Raw genomic sequence first — 26507 nt, 5'->3', positions numbered from 1 at the left:
GAGAAAGAACAAATTATGGCTCACAAATTTAACTCCGTTGTGGAAAAAAACACAGGTTACGCTCTCATAAAAATATACAACGACTGCATAAATGGTACGAAAAATATTAATGTTGAACAGCCTGAAATCGTCGCTCGCTACGAAATGAGTGCTATCACTTCTATTGAAGTAGAACGAACATTTTCCAAATTAAAAGACATATTGAGTGATAGAAGGCACAATTTATTTGCAAACAATTTTGAAATGTATAACATTGTAAATTTTAACTCAATAAAAAAATTAATTTTTTTATGTATGTATAATAGTTAAAATTAAAATTAAATAGCTTAACTCTGTTGGTATGGTTTTTTTTACACAATGTGTATATTTTTATCAATCTTTTAATTACTTTTAAATTATTAAATGCTAATCCTGTAATAGAGTAAAAAACTGGATAAATAAAGTACAATTTAAGGGTTTAAATCAATGTACTTTGAATGTTTACAACATTTTGGTAAGTATTAAGCGATTTAGGCAAAAAATACATTTTTGTATGATTGAGACACTTAACTACTGCACATTTTTTTGATTTTTACTGCATGAAAATCCGGTCTCTAATTATAACAATATAATGACGTTGGCACGTTGCCCAGAATATGGAACTACAGGAACACACAAGTGTTTTACTTATGAAGATCAAAACGACAATAAATGATAATATAATAAAATAATTTAAATCATATCCTGTTTTTAGCAAATGACCCCTATAAGCGGCTGACTGAAGCAGCGATCGTCCTCCAGTCATTGTTATTCGTTAGTCGTTATTACTGTTTACACATTAATGTTACAAAAATAAAAACCTGAGTCTATTCTTCTGGATGAAGACTATTTTTGAGTTTACTTTATTGACAGCTACACAGACTCATCACATATAAATTATATTAAATGGTTAAAATAAAAACAATAAAACTAATTATTAGATTATAATGTATTAATGTAGCTAACGTTGGTGGGAGTAAAAGAATTATGACGGGGGAGGGCTAAAATAAAAGTTAGTGCGCTTAGCCCCCTCCCCCAACACCCTCCTAGTTATGCCTATGAAGTATGAAATGAACATCAGGTGTTGAGGTGTATAAGTATAACACCTTAGGTATATAAATATATATTACATTTATAAAAAACTTATACATGATAATAATTTATGACATTATTTTCATTATAAAATATTATACTTTGGTATAGGTATACGTCACGCGGTAATTAGTAATTACTAATAACTAATAAGGAGTGAGTATGCATGTGTTCACATTTATATTTAATTTTTTTTCTTTGGTCTTTTTTTCCTTAGTGTGTTTATTTTGTTGTACTTTTTTTAGTAACATTTTTTCCTGGGATTTTTCCCGAGATTCCTTTCGTGTACAATACAATGCACGTACCTAATATATATTTATCGACATAATATCGTATTATGTATAAAATTATAATTTCATATTGTTATACATTAATACTCCATAGCCCATACAATAGTTTCGTTTTAGTATCGTATTTTATCGATTATATGTTTAAGTGTTTGATATTAATTATTCTGTAAGGAATGATATATGACGTATACAACGGAAGTGGAGTCGTGGATATATAATATATTAGATCATAACGTCATGTTTATTAATAATGAGAACAATATTATATTCTCAATCTTCATAAATCAAATTCGTTCCATTCTCACCCATATGAAACGCCGAAACGAACCATAGACCTTTATCGAAATAAATAATTAGATACAAATATTGTATACATTACATAATATTATTTCGTTCAGAGTTATCGTTTTTTTTTTTTTTGAGAATATTAAATATTAATGTTATCACCAGACAATCAGCTCCTCCGCCGGCTCCCACGAGTTGATTCTTTGCATTGTGAATTGTGATTTCGTATTATATACTATAGCACTGCACAATACAAATAATATATTGTAATGTTTGCGATAATAATAATAATTTATCATTGTTGTTATCATTAGCGATTAGCCCATTACTCATACTATTATTATTATTATTATTATTGCTCAGGGTTAAAAGAGGCTTTATTTAGAGGCATTATGACGGATAGCGGTCGTACGTGGTGTTGGTGATGACAAACTACCTAGTACTTCTTCATCGGAACATTGCATAATATTTTTTCGTCGAAAATATAATCGAACCAACGTGACATTTTTATCACTATTTTGCTTTTGTTATTATCGTCATCGTCATCGGATATTATAGTTGTTACGCATCGATTTCTGGTCCGACTTCCAGAGCTAGCGACCGAGACCTTGGCCTCTACGGTCGCCCTGGGACCACGTCTGAGATGTTTCATAGCAGTTGGTGTGCATCGTCAATCGCTGTAGCAACATAATAAACACGGCGGTTATGGAAGGAAACGATTTCTATTTTCTCAACAACAAAACCAAGACTACACCTGTCGAAAAGGATTACAGAATATCCAATAACGTACTCGGACTGGGTATCAATGGCAAGGTGGTGCAGTGTTTTTCCGTCAAAACGGGTGAAAAGTTTGCGCTTAAGGTAATATTATTTGACGTTCAACTGATGTCCGCCCTGATAAATGTTGTACAATGACTTCAGTGTCCAGTGTTGTTGTTGTCTCTATTATGGGGTTTTATAGGTTCTCGTGGACTGTCAGAAAGCTAGGAGAGAAATTGATCTACACTGGAGGGCTAGCGGTTGCATAAATATAGTCAACATAATTGATGTTTACGAAAACCAATACATGGAAAAGAACTGTTTGTTGGTTATCATGGAATGGTAGGTTATACTTTATGTTATTACTGTTATAAAGTCTATTTTTTATTTAAATCTTATTTATAATTAAAACATTAAAACAAAAATTTAGCATATTATGAAACATTTTTAGATAAAATTCAATTGTTTACCCACAGTAACAATTACACATACTATTTATTTCAAAAAATTCCAAGCAATACATATTTTCAAAAAAAATATTTCTTTTGTTGAATAATTGTTTCAATTATTCTGCTCCCTTGAAATGTTATCAGTGTTATATTAAGTGAAACATTATCTTAATATTTCTATGTTTTATCATAAATGTTTTATTTATTGTGCAATTGTATTAAATGTATTATTAAGCCTTTGTTTCATAAAAAAAGTCAATATCGTAAGAACTTAGGATTAGGTTAAGTTCTGAAAAATAAGAAATATTAAAAATAATCTTATATAAGATTATTTAACAACCAGTTCATAAAATTAGTTAAAATAATTACTTAATTCTTATGTATAATTATTGGGCCATCTCAGTGTTAACAATTTTAGCGGCTTACTAAAATAAAATGTTAGTTATGTTGCAAAAATCTAATAAATATGCATTTATATACATTCATCATGACACTAACAATATTTAGAATTTTAATAATCACCTCTATTCAAACTTAGTAAACTTGTTAGTTAAACATAATCGTTTTCAAAATTAAAGTCTATCAAACCAAATTCTTTCTGATTTGTCTGGCTTTTTGGTGTAAAAACCTACTTGCTTTCATCGACTGTAGCCCCATTAAAGGGCTTCTACATTTACACATTATAGAATAGTGTCAAATTGAAAATAAGTTGTTTTCAACTAACAAAAAATAAATATGCAGGAGAGTGGGGCCTCATAGAATACAATAGTTATTAATAAGTATTCTATATTTTAATTTTTAATTTCTACCATTAGTATTCTATCAGTAAATTTATCAATATATTATATGTTTATAGTTATGTAGTACAGTCATGGTTTGTTTTGTTTTCCACCATGTTGTTGATATATTTTTCTGTTTAACATGTCAATAAAACAGTGGCCCACAATATAAAAATACCTAACCTTTCATTTTAAGATAACATGGCACATATAACTATTATTTCACGCTTTTATTTAATTATAATTTGGGATAAGTTATAACTTTATACAAATGATTTTTTTAGATAACTCATTATCATAACATTAAACAGTGTTTTTAAGTATTTTTTTAATTTTCCCTTTATTTTTGTCTCAAAATAAATATATGTTGTATGTGTGTGCTGTGAAACATTTGTTTCAATTAATGTATGAAATTATGGTTTATACATAGGTTAGGTTACATAATTTATTGGTATTTTAAATTATTTAGTAAAATATTTCAAACATTAGAATATGAGAGTATCAGTTATCACAGTATTTATTATAATAAGATAAATATAAATGCAGTACATTTTGTCTGTATATAAAGAATGTTTATTATTTACTTACAATACGTTTTACAAATATCCTTATTATCTGATAAATCGATTGAGAGTTCAGAGTTCTATTACAATAATAATTTGTAAATACATATAATATAATAAATACATTTTTTAAAAGTTATAATGATGTATTATGAGATATTTTTCACTAAAAGAATAAATATCGTGCCATATAACATGTTAAACTATTGATATCACAATTTTAAATAGTTTTCAATAATCAATATACATACCAATAACTATGAATGTCTTTGACCATGAACCTGAGTACACCGCATTTGAAGTAAAATTGAAAAAAAATCTAAAGAAGTTAGATCCATACTACATTTTCAACTGTATAAAATATTGTTTCTACCTTAATTGTGAACGGAAAACAATGAAAATAGTTGAAATGGAAATACCTATTAAAAAACCTAAGATTCTTTGCTCTATCTGATATCTATATTTTATATTTAAAAAAAAAAAATGTTTGTCTAATTCTTTTTAGGTTGCCTATTTTGTTACATAGTTCAATATTATTATTGAAGTAAATTGTTACTCAATTTATTCAAAAAATATCATTACTTATCTGAAAATGTTTAAGAATCTTAAATTGTATAAAAATTCTTTATAGCAAAAATTATGATCATAAAATACCCAATAAACATAAATAATACATGCATATTAAACATTTACATGAAAAAATCATATAATTGCAAAATAAAGATAATGAATTAAAAATCTATGAATACTAATTTTTAGTTTATTAAAAATAAGTGTTTGTTACCAATAACTTAATTTTAGTCTTCTAATAGCTGATAAATGGGTTTCAACTTTCTTACATTTTTAATATTTAAAATTTATTTTTCATAAAGTTTAAATTAATAGACCAATTTATTTTATTTTTTGACACCTAATTTTCTTATTATTATTTCATAATCATGAAGTCATGTACAATTGTCTATTTGTCTAACTAGTTTTCCTATTTGTGAGGAAAAATTACAGAGATGTGTTTCAAAATGGGTTATGTTATTTAAAATATGCTGTATTAACTGACATTAGAATTGTTTTTATAATGATTTTTTATCATTGCTTTCAAATTTAAAATAAAATTCTAAAAAAATTCTAGTTTTCCTACAAGGAAATGTGAAAGAAAAAAAATCTGTCCTACCTACATCCACTGTAATATATACAGATTCTTAAAATTATTTCTTTTTGAAAATCTGAAGGTGATCAAATGTATGCTACATTTAAAGTGATACATATAATAACAATTGTTTACAATGATACCAGTTTAAGTGATAATATACCAGTGATAATAATATTGGTGGTCCTAGTGAAACTCATGTGTTGTATATTGCACTATTTTTTATTTGTCATTTATTTTTCTTGAATTTAGACAAATATTTTATCTATAAAAACCACACAATATAAGAGTCATAATATTAACAGTTTATGATGACTAGGCCTCGGAAGTTGATGCGTTCTTCAATTTTTTTTGGAACTTTTTAGGCGATGCTCTCTTGGCCGCTAATGTGTTTCATTAACATCTGAATCTGAACAACTAATTTTTATTTTTCATTTTTTTTGCATTTTTTGGTGTTAATTACTTTTTAAATCTTTTTTTTACATTTTTAGATCATTTTCCCACATTTTTAGTATTTTTACTGATGTTACACTAGTTCACTTCTTATTGTTTCTTGTCTATGCCGATTTTATTATTTTACCTAATATTCGATTAGTATCTGATTTTATCTCGCAGATTACAGTCAAAAGATAAATATTTGTTAACAGATAATCGTCGTTCATTTACTTTTGATCACATTAAAACGTTCTAATTACACAATACAATGATTTTTGAGTGATTTGTAAAGTTTATTAAATTTGTATTTATAATTTTTTTATGTCATTTTTAAGGACATTTTTTGTCATTTTTAAGGTCATCAACCTCTGAGCCCTAATGATGACTTATTTTTCCTTGTCCCTTGAACATCATTATAAACAATTTTAACTGTAATATATCTCTATAAATATGTAAGTCAAAATACCACTCACACTCATTCATCACTAATTCTCTAAAACTTCAAATTTGGAATTTAGGTTCCAAATACTAGTTTCTTTAATGATCTATATGTGCAATTAGAAAATATTTTCTGTTATTCACATTTTAAAGAGGCGTTCTTGAGTTTCACGATAAAAATTGAAATTTTTTTTTTATTTAAATAGTTGTCATTGGTTACTTTAGTAGATTAGGTACAAGCATGAAACATGTATCAAACCAGGTGTCATTTCAGTTTTTTTTCTGGTTGTGCAAACTTTTAGGCAGGTTAATAGCTAAAAGCTTATAAGCAATTAAAGCAACCAGCTAAAGCCATTTCACTATTATTTGATAAAAAAGGCAAATAAATTATAATCAATAAACCTGATAAACCAAAAAATTACGAAAACTTGAATAAAATATATATTTTATTTATATTACCTATATATGAAATATCATTATGTATAAGTTAATTATGACGGCGCATTGGATTATTAATGGCGGGCCAATTGTTAACATATAAGTAAGTGGTGCTGTTGCACACCCTGCTCCCCCCCCAAATGATGCTCCTGCATCAAATCATCGCGTGTTGAATTATTTCACAAAGCTATTTGCACTGACGCCGAATTTTCCGTACACTGAAGTACTCTAAAACTGAGATTAACTCAAACCGAGATATACCTATACTTATAATCAGAGCTCGTACGTTCATGCACTAAAAAATGCATAAATTAGCATGCATTCATGATTCATACACTGAACATTGGCAAAATATGCACTAAAAATTCAGAAATATGCATAATATAAAAAATCATAGGCAAATTTTGAAATAATAAAATATATCAATTTTTAATTCATTTAATTTTTCTACATTTTATAACACTCAAAAACCTAACTTTACACATCAACACTTTGTAATGGTTATTACGTAATTACTATTAAATCTGTGGTATATTATATAACCTATCGTCGTTCGATAATAAAAAAAATCTAAACAAATACTATAATTTTGTTAATTTGAAAGTAGACGAGAAATAAAAAAAAAAATTCAAATATTTATTTGTTTAAACTTATATTTTTATGAAAAAATATGCTCTAATAACTCTAAAAAATCTACTTAGGCGCTCTACCATAAATGTTACGTGGTAGCAATTAAATTATTTTCCATCACTACTGGTATACGGTGTGTAATTGTGTATCCGTAGTGATAGATCATGTATCAAACGGGGGAATGTGAGAGGATTTGGATGTTCGACAAGACAAGTAGTTATACCGAGTATAATTTAACGTATATTTTAAAATGTAAAATAAAATGTAATATAAAATATTTTACTTAACCGATGACCTGGCAGCAACAATACACGGAGCAAGTGTCGAGACGAGACTAACTTCGTTCGGCTGACGAATGTCAAGCAGGCCGAACGATTATTATAAATTTTGTTTACTATACAAAATAGTTATACATATATATATATATAGCTTTACTCCGTGATATTACAGAATGGATAAAAGATGACACTCGCATCTATTCGTAATATTATAACTATAAAAATATGAAAACTGTAATGGTGTTCCACATCATTACACTACCATATGTCAATATGCCTTTACACCCAAAATATGCAAATACATGCACTTAATATATTTATTACTATTGTTATGAAACAAATTTGTATCTCAGCTATCATGTTTTCTTGTGTTGCAAGAAAAACATGCAAATGCTTGAACTTACAAGCCCTGCCTTTAATATACTACATCGGGTTTTCCACACAAAATATAATGCACATGGGCGAAGCCGGGATATTTAGCTAATTATAATATATTTATATGTTTATTAAAATATATACAAATTATAATATTTACTCCCATCAAATGTGGAATCTAAGGGTAAAATTGTCTGTTAGCCCTTCATCACCAATAAGAGAAAATTATATGTAATTTTTTTTCGGAAGATTAGTTTTACTGGAAAAAGTGACCACAGAGATTTTGCAACCGCATCCCTAAATGGCCAAATATATTACCATCGTACATGAATACTGGGTATTAAAAAAGTTAATTTATGAATGACAATTTTAATAGTTTATATGTATTATGTAATTATTTTTATTCTGAAATTATGCCCATGATTTCTTCAATTACCTCATACAAATAACATATTTTGAGTGTTAACTATTTTTTATTATACATTTTATGAGAACATGGATATTTATTTATAATAATAAGTTATTTATTTTTAGCATTAGTTCTATTAGAAAAGTTTAATTAATTTTAAGTATTAAAGTGATACTTAAATGTATTTTTATCTAATGTAACAATCTATTTTTTTAGCATGGAAGGTGGTGAATTATTTCAACGTATACAAGAACACAATGAAGGAGCCTTTACTGAAAGGGGCAAGTTTGATAAATTTATTATATTTAATTTAATGAGATAAATTGTCCACATGTAAAATGTAATGAATTAATTTTGTTATTTGTAGAAGCTGCGCATATTATGACTGCTATTTGTTCAGCAGTCAAGTATCTTCATGACCTTAATATTGCTCACCGTGACTTAAAGCCTGAAAATCTCTTGTATTCTAAGCTTGGTAATAACTTCAAAAATCATACCTTAAAGATGTATTAGTTGTTAGAACTACATAAATTGTTTTTATTTTTAATTTTGTTGTTTCATAACCAACAGACTACTTATTTTAATGTTTTAGTTGAGATTATTATTGATTTTATTTTTTATATAGGAGCTAATGGTATTTTAAAATTAACTGATTTTGGATTTGCCAAGGAAGTATCTCAAAAAGCTCCATTAAAAACTCCATGCTATACACCATATTATGTTGGTTAGTTAATAGTAATAGCTATTAAATTAAAAATAATTATCCGTATTAATATGTGTATGTATTTGTTACAGCACCTGAAGTCCTAGGTCCAGAAAAGTATGATAAAAGTTGTGATATATGGTCATTAGGGGTTATCATGTATATATTGTAAGTATACATAAATACATTTGAGCATTAGTAAAATTTAGCTTAATTAAAAAGGTGCCACAGTAGAATTTGTTATTGTTCTATTAGTATCAGCCTCACATACTTGAAGTATAGGAAAATATCAATCATTGTTACAAGTGCTTGGTTAAAATGAAGATAGTTAGGTGCCGCCTTTTATAAAAACCTTTTAGAATAATATTCTACTTCTTGTGTAAGAAGCTTTACAAGTCATATTTCAATTTGGTACATTAAAAATATTTTGATGTTTTAAAAAAAATCATATTTAACAGAAAATTTTATAAAAATAAACATTTAAAGAATCTTACAAAATAAATGTATGTTTTGATTATTTTTTGTGGTATGTTTTTATAATTAAATTTGAACCATTCAGCAATAATTTGTACATTTGAATGTATGTATCCAGGGGTGTACACAGGGAGGGTTTTTGGACAGTCACTTCTTCTTAAGGTTACAGTTTAAATACGTGTTTTATATTATTTTATTTACCTATACTGTTTAATATTATTTTTGCCACTTTTCTTGATAAATTCCTTAACTATCAGTATAACAACACTGTCTGTAAACAGATGCCCATTTTCATATATTTTTTTTTTTGTTCTAGATTGTGTGGATTTCCTCCTTTTTTCAGTAATCACGGGCAAGCTATTTCGCCTGGCATGAAAAATCGAATTAAAACTGGACAATTTGACTTTCCTAGTCCTGAATGGAATAATGTATCTAGTGATGCTAAAACTTTAATTTCAAGTATGTTATCTGTTGATCCTTCAGTTCGTCTAACCATAAATGAAGTTGTTAAACATAAATGGATTGCAGTGAGTACTCAATGTTATAACTCAAGATAATATTCAAAATATTTGATATGTTTTAATAATTTAGAGTTATACTGAAGTACCTCAAACACCGTTATATACTGGGAAAATGTTGAAAGAGTCTGAAGATGTGTGGCCTGAAGTACAAGAAGAAATGACCCGGTCACTAGCAACAATGCGAGTGGATTATGACCAAGTCAATATAAAATCATTAAATACTTCTAACAATTCATTATTAAACAAACGACGAAAAAAAGCTTCAAACAGTACATAGACTTTTAATTAATGTATTTATTTTCCAGATTATTCACTATAAACTGACCCCTTCCTTAATACCCGTGTCTTAATATTTTTTTTTTCGGTTTTACTTTATGCACTTTTTTCCAAATTTAATTTTGTATCTATTTAATGTAGTTACTTTAAAATTACTGCAATTGAAATAATAACAAAAATATTTTTTTCTTAAATAAACCTTTATGGAATAATTAAAATTATGGGAAAATTAGTTCCACATTCATAAACATTTATTGAAATATTAATTTATAAATTAAATTAACAACAAGGATAGAAAGAAATGATTTTAAAATAATTTCAAAAGATTTAATTGCCTAAAAATAATATAACTTGCGATATGTTATATGAGATAAGACAAATTAAAAGACAAAAGTAAAAAAAATATTAACCAGACTTAAAAATCAATAACTTAGCTAATTTTAATTTTTTTTAATTTAAGCTGTTGCAATATTTTTAATGCATACAATTAAAACAAAAATATTACTCCTTCTTTACCATATATATATCTATTTAAAAACCACCTAGTACATGAATGTATTTTTATTTGGAATCATCTAACATATTATTGTTGATAACAAACCAAAATATTAATTTTGTTATAATTATCTTAGTGAATGAAGACTGTATATTAAGTGTGAAAAATATTGCAATTGTTTTCCACATCTTTTAATATGTTTTATTTTTATTTTTATTTTTTTTTGGAATTTAATATATATTCAAAGTTTACCCAAGATATTCCTCTAAATACATTAAAAAAATGTTAAAGTTAATAATGTACAAGTATTATTAAATGTAAACTATATAACTATATTATAAACTACTTGAACAAATTAAAAATAAGTATACCTATATTCAATTATTATGAAACAAAACTTGTGATCCTGTATTATAATGAAATAATAGACATTTTAGTGTAATTAAATTTTAAAAAAATTGTATGCATAAAATGTCTAGTATTGGTTGTGATGAATATTATTTGAGAAATTATGGTTTTCTATCCTTTTAATTTTAATATTTATATTCGTGATTCGAGACTATTTATACTTGAAAATAGCATTAGTATTATTTTGATGTATTTGAAGATTGATATTTTTTTTTTATTCACATATTGTAAATAGTGTATTAAGAGGATGATATACCTGCATGTATTATCTAGGTCCATATTCATGGGGAATGTAGCAAAATCAAAATTGTGGGTTCTAGATTAATTTGTGTTGTGATGTTTTGTTATATTAATAGTTATGTAGACAGAGACTACACATTCGAGTATAATTTCCTCTTAAATTATACTATTTTTAGCAGTCATATTTGTGTAATATTTACAAAAATAAATACTAGTATCATTCATAATAGTCTATTTCAATAATAGATGATTTTAATTTTTAATATGACTTAAATTTAAGTAACTAATTGAATTGTGAATGTAAACTAAACACCATATATATTTTTGTTTGTATCATATTATATTGACACATTATATTGAAATTGTAATTCAGAGGTATAATTATTATTAGCTATATTTATTAAAAATATTATTAACCTGTAGATTATACAAATGTATAAATATTTTTATACTTCTTAAAATACCTATGTGAATTATAAATATTTATCTATTAGTGTAACTACAAAACATATTAAATATTTAACGGTATTAATTTAAATATACAAAAGTGCATTGTAACTTAATAATTAGATACACTTATGTAATAGATAGCACAAACAATTAAGGATATTTTTATACACTATTACTAATTTAATGAAACTTGATATAAACTATACTATAGTTAATATGAGATATGCAATTATTACAATTAAAATAATCAATATCGATCTATGTTGATTTCGACATAAAATTAATGTTTCAATAGTACTTGTTAAGAGGTTTATTCAAAATATTGTTAAAAAATATACAAACATGTAAAAATACTTTTTTTTATTTATATTGAACACAATATAACTTATGTAACCATCACTCTTTAATATCAGTAACCAGTTTTGGACATTTATGTTGTAGTGCAGGATAGCTATTTTCCCCTACATACATATTACTAGTATACTAATGTTAACTTGTTATAATTAAATTATATGGAGGGTTAACAGTTTTAAAAACATTGATTTAGAACTATCTGTGCACTATTACACTATGGTTTTCATATTAATATGTTATTAAGTTATAATCTGTAACTATTGATTTATAATACCAATCCTCAATTTTCTAAACATTTTTAATGACATAAAAATAGTAATAATTTTAGAATTATAAGTACAAAAAATTAATTGTTTGATAGTGTGTAAACTGATGCATATAAATTGTATCAACTTATGATTAGGAAGTTTATTAAGTAGATAATAAATGTAAAGATTGAGGAATTGTTTTTTCTCTGAACTAGTTTTAAAAGAAAAAAATTGGCTTATATAAATTTATAATTTTTTTATTTAAATGTTATCTAATATAGAGCCATGGTTATCCATTAATTGTGTCCCAGAAAATCTGGACACGTCTGCTGCAGAGTACTCTATTAAATATTTTTATTGAAGGAAGACAAAAATTAAGATATATTTTTAGCTTTATTAATTTAAAAATGTGTTACACTTAAGTTTTAGTAAGTACTCCAATACTTTGCCAATAATATCGTATATGCTTATGATTAAGGTAAGGTGAACTTCAAGTATTCAGTTTAAACTTATTCTAAGACTTGTGAGTTGTAGTTGCATCATTTATGTCTACCACTTGGCACTTATCCTCGTCCACCCTTTTTCACTTCTGGCCATGTATCATATGTGTATGACTAATTAACTTTATTATTATAGATTGTGTAGTACGAAATTGAATATATTTTATTCACCTTGATACCTTGTAGTATACAAATGTGACATGGACACAATATATATTTGTATTCAAATGTTGTCAAATATTGTATATTATATTGTAGTTTTTACATATGTGTATAGCAAATAAGTTGTCCACTCCAGCCAACCACAATTACTAATATGTGGCCAATTTTTTTTCTTTTTTCTAGCACATGTTGTATACGGTATTAACATTTTAATTATTTATTTACATGTACATAATATATATTTTGTACCTTCTATCATAGAATAAATACATTTAATACTGCTGCTAAATAGTACACCTTGGGTAGTTGTACACTAATACCGTTTAGGCAGGTACCTAATATCAATATAACAAAATCTAAAAGTACATAATCTGCCTTATTGTTGATTGGATATAAACTTTTGGTAACCATATACTTTTTCTTTTGTTGAGAAATGTCTTGAATCGTGTTAATTAAATGAAATTATACTCTATTTATTGAACATTTCATAGGACTTATATAATGTTTCGTAATAGAACTATTCATTTATATTTTATGGTTTGATTTAATGAATGTATGCTTAATAATACAGTCTTACATTTTATTAGAAAGCTGTATACTAATACCATATAATGTTTTTAAAAAAATATGAATGATCTACTAATATATCATAAATAGTTATACGTTAGTAATCAAAATTGTACACCACACATTTATAATTTTATAAATAATATAAATACCATTTTTTTTATGAAAACGAAATTAAAATTTTTAATGTGCTATTTTTCGATTTTATATCTAATAACCATAAATATATTCCTATTTTAAGTACCTACCTAGTTATAAACTATTTTACCTGTAATATACCTGATGTAAACCTAAACTTTATCATGAATTTTTTGAAAACTACTAGTGGTTTAGTAGTCTGTATTATACCTAATATATAATAACGTATAAACAGTAAAATTTAAATTTAATTTTTGGTGGCTTGTAGATAGGTTATGATGAATAGGTACCAAAATCTGAGTTTCTTCAACTACTTCAAAATATTTTAGAAAATTTACACGATAGTATGCAAAACAATATTAATTTTGCTCTTAAATGCATTAGGTATTTTTACTTTTTCAATAAGCAGAAAGTTCCAAACTGATCTGAAAATAACGATAATAATTTAACTAAGTCGTGGACTGAAGCATTTGTAGATATTTTGTCAAACTAAGAAGTAAAAAGATTCAGTAAAAATATCAATCTGTCTGGATTCACCCCATTTTATGGTAATTATTCTAAATATTAAACTGTGCCTAAATAGTATGTTCACTGTTTTGTAACCGCATGCCGATATTTGATTATTATTTTGAATTTATGACCAAATACCTATAAGAGAAGTTATATTTTTTGAAACAGTTGTACAAATATTAATTAGTTATTACTACAAAATGTGTATTATAGGAAAATAATTTTGTATATTTGGTGTCTGTAAGTAGGTAATTGACTGATAACTGCAGCAGTTTTGTGCTAATGGCTAATAGCTATAGGTGTAGAATATATTATATGTTATTATTATTATTATTACACTGTGCTGTATTTGTTGAAAAAAAACACAGTTCATTTAATTAAAAGCAATGCAATAAGTGGCGTTTTTGTAATTTTCTAATAAAGCTTAACTGAAATTAACAAAATATTATATTAATAAGATATATTTTCTGTAACTTTAAATTGATAAAATAAAAAAAAAATGTAATATGGTGGCATAAAAAATAGTTAGAATTTAATAACCTACATTTTTAATCCTGTGATAAAATGTAAAAAATAAAACTCAGTTCTATTCAATTCGAAAGTGTCATCGATGGGTGGCTTCTTCAATCAAATTTTTCAATTTTATATTTATTGTAGCTCATACTCTTATTGTGCTGGAGGTACAGATTGTGTATATATATTAATAAAGAAAAAAAAAAGTTCTATTCAAATGAAAATCTAATTTTGTAATTCCTAATATGGATTTTTATATCAGTCATATAATTTAATACATTGAAAATTAATTTTAAATGCATTTGCATAAATGTAAAATAAACATGACATGAATTGTTTGATAAGATTAGGCAAGTCATATTCAATAGGTACTTTGAAAAATATAATATAAACCTAACCTACTTATTAAATTCATTTAAAATCAAATAATTTAATAAAAATGTTATAAAATCAAATTCAATATTTATATATAACGTTAATTTTTTTAAAACATTTTCCTCATTGTTATTATTTAAAATTGTATACGCATGATAATCTACTCATTTGTAGACTTCTTCGTTTGAAGAGTGAATTTTAAGCCATGGAAATACATGCAAATAAATAATACTTCAGTAAAAATATTCAATATCTTTGTTACCACACATAAATTGTAATAACATACTCAACATCTAATACTTCTCATATTGTAGAATGTGATTGGTTCCATTGAGACAAGATCAATTAACAATAATTGTTACTATGTTTCAATGTCATTAATAAACACACTGCAACTTTAATGTTTTCAATAAACTAGTTTTTATTTATTTCAATTGACTTCTATGATTTCACACTTTTTCATAGCTAGTTTTCCTTATCTATGTATAGTAACTTAGTAAGATATTACTTCACATAAATGTAGTTCAAATTATTAAGAGCCTATTGCTATAAGATAAATGAAAATCATCATAAAATACTGACAGCATATTACAGAACAATTATTGATTTGCTCTACTTGAAGATGCAATCTAAGAATGTGAACAATTAAATATTTGAAAAGGTTATTGATAATAAATATCTAATAACTAGAGATAGAGTTATTATAACAAAATCATAAAGCTTTTACTCATACTATGAACAAAAATGAAATTTTATCAGCAGATAATTATAGTTTATACCAACAGAGCCTGGAGGAAGTCAATATCCAACAATACCTTATCGGCTTATCTTAATAGTTTGCATTTATTTTTATTTCTATACACAAAATTATTATCATCAACTATAATATAATTAACAATTAAAAAAACAGTTAAAAGAATTATAATAAACATACTTAATTATACATTTTTAAGTATCAAAAAAACATAAGACAATTATCAAGGTTTTTTAATACAATTGCAATGATGATGAAAGTTGAATGACTCGAACCTGAAAAAATGATATGCTTCAACAGAACATACAAATTTTCATGAATGATAAGGTTTTCGACGTAAATCAATGAATACCAAATAAGACCTTTATATCCTCGCCTTGTTGGTAAAAAATCACAGGCGAGTTTATCAAGATCTCACTCAATAACAAAGTATATCGTAACTGAAAATAAAACAAGACGCCGTTAACAATTAAATAATACACAAATTAGGCTAATTTACATGGACAGTAAAAAAAAAAAACAAATACTTGAAGGAGGAAAAAAAAAATTAAAACAATGTGCAGCGGGGAAAAGAAGTATACATTATTATTATAACGATAATGATGGAAAATTAAAAAACAGCCCGGACCGTCCAGCCGACGAACATGGGAATGACGATATTGAAACGAACTGACGTCTTGGACTATGAAAAACCTTGAACGCCGATCGCGCAGCAGACAATGCTACAACATGATTATTATTATTATTATTATTATTATTGTGAATCGTCTGCGCGCCACACACGGACGACCGCGATCTGTAACGTTTTCCGGTCGAACGGGCGCGTTTCACTGGTGGTCGTCGTACGTGTGCATGAATTCATACTTACCGAACACGACGCGCAGTTACGGCGCGAACTACCATTGTGTTACGCACAAACACGTGATCGTTGAGCGGCGGCGGAGGGTACACCACACACACCACCCTACGTGACATTGAAACTCTCGGCATTGTCGTCGTCAGCTGCTACTGACTGCAGACTGCTGCAGTAGTCGCCGCCGCCGCCGCCTCCGTTGTCGTTCTCACGTGTTCCGCGTTTCCACGAACTACGTCGCCGCCGCGCCGCGCTCCGGTGCGTGCGCGCGCGCGTTCCATTCGTATGCGCGCACGCACGAAGCACGTTTCTTCGTCGCCGCCGCTGCCAAACCTCAAAAAAAAAAAAATAGCAGAATAATTTTTGTTAACGCGCTGGTTGAGAGTGAACAAGACTGGTTGGGAAATAAATTAAAATCTAAAGCCAAACACGGTTTAAAAAAAAAAAGGCTAACGAGAAAAACCCGTGGTCGACGTAACCACGAGTAACACGTTCTCCTTCTAAGTTGATGACTGTTTTGAAAAACGCGGAACCGTTGACGACTAACGAGAATTGGATGATGGGGCCAGCAGAATATTAGTAAAATAAATGAAATATTTGAGAATGCATGAGAAGTAAAAAAAATTAAGACTCAATAGTTCAGAGTTAACGACGGTGGCGGCGGCAGCAGCGGCTTCGGAGTGCGGACACGGGAACACGAGTGACTGCAGACCGAACGCGTCCGAGGCAAATGTGGAAAAGAAAGAGAGTACAGAACAGTGAACAGTAGAGAGACCAACACACACGGCGCGCCCGCACTCGCAACCGTCGCACGGGCCTTGGCCACACGCACGCACTCGACGCATCGCAACGCATCGCATCGGAATACGAATGCATTAACGTCGTTACAGGCCTACTTCTCCACCCACCCGCCATCCTTCCCCACCAAGTGGACGCACGCACGCACCGCCGGTGAAGGTTTCGTGTCGGAATTCCGATGCGGTTAGATCGCCGCCTGTGATGACGTCACAGCGCAGGGACGAGTGAACGACCATTTGTGTGCGCGCGCGGCGGTATGTCGTCGCCATCACTCGCGGGCCGCAGCAGCCAGCAATATCATTACCTACTATAAAATAATATTATGTTGTACTATTATTTATTATATTATTGTCGTCGTTTGGTATGTAAGGTTTTATATAAGATATAACCTCCTATCTTAGTATCTTATAGTCGACTGTCGTACGCCTGTACAAGGTACGGTGTTTCTAAATTCCGAATACCTTGCCTATACTTGCGTCATAACGACTAATATAATTGTTATGTTATCATTCCCAAATGTATATGTTTTATCCGAAATCGTACTCAATCGAATAACGCCTACTCGTCAAAACAATATAGATACTTGTATATTATGGGTAATGGGTTACCAAAAAATTCGAATAGAATCCTACATTGTTTTATTACGTGAATATTCATCAATTCTATAACGACCGACCATGGCTATTTTACAATGTTTTAAAATCAATAAATGAAACAAGTTTATACGGAAAAAACACAAATCGTACATCGGCCGAATGGAATTGAGTATTTTATAGGTAAAAATATGTGTATGGTTTGAATATACCTATCAACCTACGCCTATGCAATAGTCGTCTTTATATTTTATGGGTAGGAGGCTAACTGTAGGTGGTATTTTTCAACTTTCTACTTTTGTTTAGTCGCAGGCATATAGTATAACATGCTTATCTGCCTACAAAGTACAAATTGCAGTTTCATCTTTTTAAAATTAATTCTATACGAATAACACATGACCATATTTTACTTCGATTACCACCACTGTTGCTTGTTTCAATATACTATTTTGTAATAATATGCTGGCACGCTATAGTTTAGTCGGTCGAGTCATAATCACAAATGATAAATATAATAGTATTAAAATATTATAATTTTAATTAATAACACATTAACACAGATTACAGATAAACGTACACGGAAATACAAATATATTATACCTACGCGTTGCGCGGGATTTTCAACTTCGCATAATATTATAAATTATATTGATGTATATTTTTATTCTACAGTGGTACGAATATTATACACTGCGATAGTACATAATTTAATATATTATAATTATTAATTGTTATTTGTTGGTCGTACCTACGTATGTGATTAAACTCGCCATACATACCAACAATTATTGTATTATGATAAGTGCTTTGGTTATTTGGTACAGAATATTTTTTTAAATATTATTACTATAAAACTTATGACGAAATTGGTTAAATTAAAATCATTTAGAATATGATAAATATGTAAGTAAGTGAAAAACGCCCATATTTTTATCTTTTTATTTTTTAAATGTAGGTAGGTATATTTCATATATATATAATATGTATGGTATATTTCATGTATCTACGACCTACCTACTTTTAAGTCTGTTGGTATTACTTAATTAGTTCACAAAATATAACAATTAGGTATGAAATAATAATAAAGTTTAGTTCACCTATGTACCTCAACAGGTATAAATATATATAAATTATAAATAAATGTACAATTTAACACCATCTTTACTAATTATTACCTAATAATTGATTCATATATATTAATTTGATTAGGTATGCAATAGAAGAAACAAATTCCACTATTTTTTTTTTCATATCTACTTCAAATAACAATAATTAATTCTGTACATCCCGACAAATATTTATTTTGAAATGCAATAATTATACCAATACATTTAATTGTAAATATATTGATATAATGAATTTCTATGTATGTATTGTATTGCATGGGTGTCTACTTACAATTTGTTTTTACTTATATGAGAAAAGTTTGTTATGAAATATTTAGTTAGATATTTTTATTTTGCACTTAATAAATGAAAAAAGGTAATAGGTCTATTTATTTAAATATTTTTTACTCTGTATTTTTTTCCGCTATTCGTAGAGGTACTTAATGCACGTAAAATGTATAATATTTAACGATGGGTAGGTACTAATGAATATAATGACGAGTAATTGAAATACGAGAACAAGAAATCGTCAAGACTTTAGGAAAACAATTAACTGTTCGATACCTTCATCCAAAATATATGTATAGTATATTAATATGTCGATATATTATTATGTGTGCATACGGTAGTAAATTTAACTTTAACCATTACAGTAATTTGATCCTGAAAAATTAAAAATTATCACCATTCACTGTATTATTTTATTTTATTCAACGACGAAATACATTTGCTAACGGCACATTTGGTCTAGACCCATTACAGTCACACCATTCGTTCAACAATAACATTAACCGTAATAATTATTATATATCATCGATGACATAAGAATTAAGTAGGTAATATAAACTTCTACACAATAATACTAAGTCAGACACTGAGACGGTTCAAATACAAGTATCATGTACCTACTAATACATACGATTAGGATAATTATTACACCTGTTATGGCTCGTATCCTCACAAATATTATAATATCGAAAAGTGCACTTCTATTACATTCTTTGTGATATATACTGACATATACTTGATCATTATTTTTCGTAAAAATACGGTGAATAATTGGTCATAAAAATAGCTAGGCAAAAAACAAATGTAACGAATTTCAGTTTTTTTTTTAATTTATTAGAAATTACAAAATATATTTATGTTTTTAGAAAAATCGCTTTGATAAACAATATTGAAATGGTATATTCATGCATAATACATAAATAATTGTATTTAAACTTATAGTGATGCTTTAATTATCATTTTTATAATATATCACAGTACAATACTTATTAGGTACCTAGGTATGAGAATAGTGTAAAATCAGTTTTTATTACTGGAAAAAGTCCTATGTAAACCTATTCATTCTTTATCTTTATGTGTACCTACCTACCTACCACAGTACCAACTGTTTAGAATTTGAGCGAACAAAGTTAAGCCAGTTAACACTAAATAGTGTCAATGTGTACATTTGAAAATATATTTAATTGTTTTTCCTACCATTGTGTCAATTTTTAAAAGTAGGCATATTAAATTTAATAAAGGTGATTTTTAAAATACAAGGGTTGATGGAAGATGCACTTAACTTGAAAATGTTCCACAAAAACCTCGACCAGCTGCCCTGGAATATTAAGGACTATATAGCATTGAAGTATATTTACTGTTTTGAAAACTTCTTATACGATAAATAATATATCTTTAAACGAATGAAATGCGTACTTTGATTTAAATACTTATTGTTTTTTTTTCTATGATTCGCTGCACCTAAAGTCCAAGTACAGCGAAGTGAAAAACGCAAGCAGAGAATGCAATTCACACCGATCATCGACTCGGCGACGCGTGATTAAAATATTATTTTATAATGGTTAATAAATAATATGTTATTTATAATATACGTTAAGTAGGTACCTATAATATAATGCAATGTGCGTAGTCCGTCTACAGTCTTCACCATTTGATAAATTGTGCATATTATTATTTAGTTAGTCGTTCGAGGGAATGAGAGATGTTTTGTTTCGGATATAATAAAAATCTGGGCCGAGTTCGGAGTTTCAATGTAATATATGTATAGTATAATGCTATAATACATTGTATAGCTGTACATACGCGCGGTATCCGGTCATGGTACGGTGCCACCATACTTCTATAATATCAAACTATCCAAGTAATTTTTGACGTACATCCTGCCACATAATATATGATGCACTCGAGTATGTGTGAGAATGTGTTTGTGTGTGTGTGCGTGAGAGAGAAAGTGTGTGAGAGGGAGAGAGACGTGTCTGTGAGAGTGTTTGTGTGTGCGCGTGTATGTTTAAGCGCATATTTATACGACTCCAAAACTCGGCATGTCCCCAGTATTTTTATATTTCACGAGGACCAATGTAGTTCTGAATGGTGTGGGCATTTAGAAGGAGGGTGGTCCGAGGGTATATTATCTAAATATCTACTCGGAAAGAAGCACATTTGAAAACGCCGAAAAAATGTGGTATTATATGACGACATGACGTATATACCAACATCAAACATACACCACAGACCGTATTAAAAATATTAACAAAATATGTACAAAATTACAAATAAAAATTTTCGAACGAAAATGTTGATAAAATGTACGAGATATCAGGTATATTATACATAATATTATTATTATATACCTAAACGGAGAACATTATTTTGTATGTAATAATATAGGAGGTCTCGCTCCCATAAAATGATATATAAATAATAAATTAACTTAATAATTATAATTTTAGTAGAACGAAATACTCGCTCTTTATTCGTCGGGAAAACGTTTATTATTATTATTATCCGAAAACAAAATGTATCGTAACAGGTTTTCTAAAAATATTTGTTGAATAAATTATTCTAAGCATGACTGGACATTTTTAAAAAGTTTTTGAATTTCAAGACTGTCTATGTTTTATACTGTCGACGTGTGCGGGTACATCCATTATGATAATTGATTAAACAATCTTTGATTCTTTATACGATTTTATTACAAAACCCATTCATTCATTATTTATTTACAGCTTCATTTTTCGATTTTACTTAGAGCATGTTTTTTAATGCTGGTTCTGTTTGAGTTAAACTTAAAATCTATGAAATCTATATATTATTGTTTTTTTTTACATAATAATAATTATAGTTAGAAGTAACAAAATTGAAATGTATAGTGGTATAGATTAATCTAATGTAAATAATCAAATGTAAATAACCAAACGTAAATGATATATTGGAACGTAACTTAATACTTAACTATGTGGCTGATGCTCAAAAAAAAAAGTTGCCTAGTAGGTAATTACACAATACCACTGCAGCACCAGATAGGTAGCCTTACTTTCAAACTGTTAACTTAAAATGAATAAAATATGTAAATAATTTTGATTCATAACATTTTTGTGATTTTTAATATTATTATTTTGCTATTTTGCTTTGGCCATCGATGTATACATAATATTATAATTTATAGTACATAATAATATTATTATTTTAATCAGTCTTATTTTGTAGCCTATAAGTAATAGCCATATTTTATTCAGTCTCGTGGATTGACATTGACACCCTATATAAGCCAAACAATCCTCAAAACTCATATCCCTATTGACTATTGAGTATCCGTACATAACAACGTACACATTTAATTAATGCAAATAAGCATATTATATATACGAGCATACATCTATTATAATGAATAATTAATATTTATTGTTTTTCAGCTTGGTTCTTAAATTGCAATAAACATAATAATACACTCATTATCATAATTAATTTAATTATTAAACACAATTATTATTATTAGGTATAATTATTATTCCAACGGTATAAATAAATAATAAATATGAATATTGTTTTTAAAACAGGCATCATTATTTTAATATAGTATGCATCGTACCTATATGGTTATAATTCATAATACGCCTACAGCCAAATTATCACAATAACTGAAATTGGTAATCAGTTGCCAGTTAGAAATAATAATACCAATATTATTAAATGGTAATATTAGTAAATTAGTCACTACTGACTAATGTTCGAATTGTAGAGCCCGTACTTACTCTTCATAGCGGATCCCTTCATATTGACATTATAATTATTATTGGCTATTGTGCCCAATGTGAGATTATACTTATGTCGTTTATACTTTATATAGTTACCTACTCGTTTTTATTTTTGTACATACCTAATATTTCAATTTTCAGAGGACCCTCTACTACAGCAATTACGCATGCATTTTGTTGTACATTATTATTGTACCTATCTTCCTTACATAACATAATATGTTCGTACCACATTTTCCGATACAGTTATTTCATTTTTAACATTAGAGTATAAAATAGATTTATAGACCTAATATCAAACGATATTATTCTATTATTAAAGACGATGATAATATATCCGCGATCACTCGTCGGTTTTATTTTTAACTTTTTGTCTGTTTAAGCAGGATATAAGTATTTTGAAATTGACATAATATTGTATCTATCTATTTACTTATCTTTAAAATTTAAATATAAAAACCGACAAGAGAGCACGGTCAATAGGTACCGTCATAGTTGAGTTTGATACTGGGTCTTACTTAATATTGAAAACAACAAAACTATTATAGAAATACTATACGTGAATTATTTAGGCAGTTGTTGCACAAATAACAAAATATAGATATCAACATATGTGTGCTGTGTGCAGCCGCGGCGTCTTCTTAAGACGACTCTACCTTATGCATTTGATGTCTCCGTCTTAAACACGTGCGGCATTACAAATTATCGTTCACTAATTTCAATACTATACTGTTAGTTTTGATATTAGGGTATTATTACCTATTATCAAATCTTTAGGTAAGATTGTTGTAGATAATTTAATATTCAAGCAAGATATTATGGGTACCTATGTGAAATATCACAAATTAAAAATGCTTATATCTCCCTTAAAATGTAAAATAGCTTTTAAAAACCAACGCTTGAGCACGGATAATGTTCTTATTTAAAAATTTGATAATAGGTCAATTCACTCTAATATCAAAACTAACAGCACACTATTGAAACTAGTGAACGAAAATATGCGATGTTATACGTTTGTAAGACCGAGACAACAAACGCAAGAGTATGGAGCTCTAACGAGTACATTAGTGCATTGTTACGTCGACTTGGGTACAGAACCTTTTTTAAGAATTCGATATTTGTAAAAATAAAAAAGGTTATTATTACACAATTTACTTAAAAAAGTAATGTTCTAAATTAGGTTAAATATTTGTGTGCAATATTGTGTATTATTATACTTCCATTGCTTTTAGCTTTATATTTACCGTATATAGTAGACGTCTTGTAAAGTTGTATCATACTGAGACACTGAGTATACTAACATTATTAGTTATTACTGCAATGGTCTATGATGTCTATACGACGATAATATGGTGTCTCATCTTCTGAATGGTATTATAGGTACCTAATGTGTTCACTGTCCATTATAGTCTTCTTGTTAGTATAGCTTCTCTACAGTAAACATATTGATACATAATATATGTTTAATATTATGTATTAAATTGAGTGTGATAGTAATTTTAAATAACTCTGAATTCCAATCTAATAAAAAGTTAGTCGTAATGTACAATAATTATCTTTAAAAATTGAAAAATAGAAGATTCACTATTGAATCTAGTCAAATTAGACAGCCAAGTTAAACAAGAAAACATAATAACAATATATAATAAAATAATAGTATTAAATAAAATTATTTATCATATGACTGTATGGCGCAGTATAATGGTGTATGAACTAAATGAAAAATTGATTAACGATTCCGTCATAAAAAAAAAAGAAAAATGTTAACCATTTAAATGAAACTGTTGAAATCATTATCAGAGGTCAAATGTTCGTGACTTTATGTATGGATATGAATGGTATAATCGCCCGAATGCCGATAGAGATATAAATTGATCTTAGTCCCATTATATAGACATAACAATAATCATTTTTATTTTTCCCTATCTAATAATTACTATTTTTTTTTTTTTAACGATTAAACAACTATATTTGGATTTATTATAATATTATACTATCGGTTTTTGAAATGTACAATCTTCTTCAATAATAAAATTACCAGCTTGTAATTTGTATTTTGTACGTACAATATATTTTTTTCCTTTATTAATATATACACAATCTATACGCAATCGGCACAATAAGAGTATGAGCTAATGACAAATAAGAATGAAATTTTGAATGAAGAAGCCACCCACCGATGACACTTAGGTCTTTTAACTATTTTTTTTTAGCCTTATCCTTTTGTTTTAGGGATTAAGTAGGTCTCTGCAATATTTTCCCTTAAGGCGACGAGGAGGGTTACCAGGGATGGTTAATGAAGCTAGATTTTTTATAAGTTCGTTTGGGTGAGAGTTATGGCGTAGGTGGAATCGTTTATAATAATTTTTTCCTCTTCCTGAATTGTTTTCATGTCTAGGTCTTTACGCATGTACAATACAATATTATTCACATTTTACATTTTCCGTTAGATACCTACATAACCTATTTAATACGATAGTATTATTCAGTATTTATAATCATTCACTGCAGTTACGCATTTCATGTAATGACTATAAATAGGTACTATTAGGTACATTAGATTTAAACCAAAAGAACTAGCAGGTATTCAAAATTTGAATTAATTATTTTATTTATTTATTTTTTATTATTAGCTTTTTGTACAACAATTATAGAAAATAACAATTATAAATTAATTTCTTTATTTTGGATAAAAATAATAATCAAAATAGATAATAATTACTTACATCAAATGATGTTTTTACATATGTGATGACTTAAGGTAAAATATACAATTTTGAATGAGCCGTTTTGAACAAATAATAGTACCTACTACCTACTTATCATAATAATCCGCCAAGTCCTATGATTATGTTTATGGCTCGGATGCGGCATCAGGAAATTAAAGAAACGGACAATTATACCGGAAATTAACCGAATTATTATCAATGGAAATCATAGACGTTTTTGATCATAATAGTGTAATAATTCTTAAAATAAACCGAATAATTAACATAAATAGGTACGTCTTCAATAAATGTGTATAGTGTTGTTACTTTTCCAT

The 26507-nt window shown here is 27.7% G+C and overlaps 1 protein-coding gene and 1 long non-coding RNA gene across 2 annotated transcripts; one reads left to right on the top strand and one right to left on the bottom strand.

Moving 5' to 3' along the window:
- Nucleotides 1-1879: 1879 nt before the first annotated feature.
- Nucleotides 1880-10519, top strand: LOC111036942 (MAP kinase-activated protein kinase 2). Its single transcript, XM_022319257.1, has 8 exons — nucleotides 1880-2546; nucleotides 2647-2786; nucleotides 8599-8663; nucleotides 8750-8857; nucleotides 9008-9106; nucleotides 9178-9253; nucleotides 9876-10086; nucleotides 10151-10519. Exons 1-8 carry the CDS (start codon nucleotides 2391-2393, stop codon nucleotides 10355-10357), a joined length of 1062 nt encoding a protein of 353 aa, XP_022174949.1. The 5' UTR covers nucleotides 1880-2390; the 3' UTR covers nucleotides 10358-10519.
- Nucleotides 10520-16424: 5905 nt separating this feature from the next.
- On the bottom strand, nucleotides 16425-19457 carry LOC111036943. Its single transcript, XR_002604833.1, has 2 exons — nucleotides 16940-19457; nucleotides 16425-16793 (listed from the first exon to the last, which is right to left on the bottom strand). It is a non-coding gene; the product is annotated as an uncharacterized LOC111036943 (long non-coding RNA).
- Nucleotides 19458-26507: the final 7050 nt, after the last annotated feature.

This window comes from Myzus persicae, unplaced genomic scaffold (assembly GCF_001856785.1).
Source record: "Myzus persicae strain clone G006 unplaced genomic scaffold, MPER_G0061.0, whole genome shotgun sequence".
NCBI classification, from domain to species: Eukaryota; Metazoa; Arthropoda; class Insecta; order Hemiptera; family Aphididae; genus Myzus; species Myzus persicae.
Note: the sequence above shows the minus strand (reverse complement) of the source record. Positions and strands in the feature narration are given on the sequence as shown.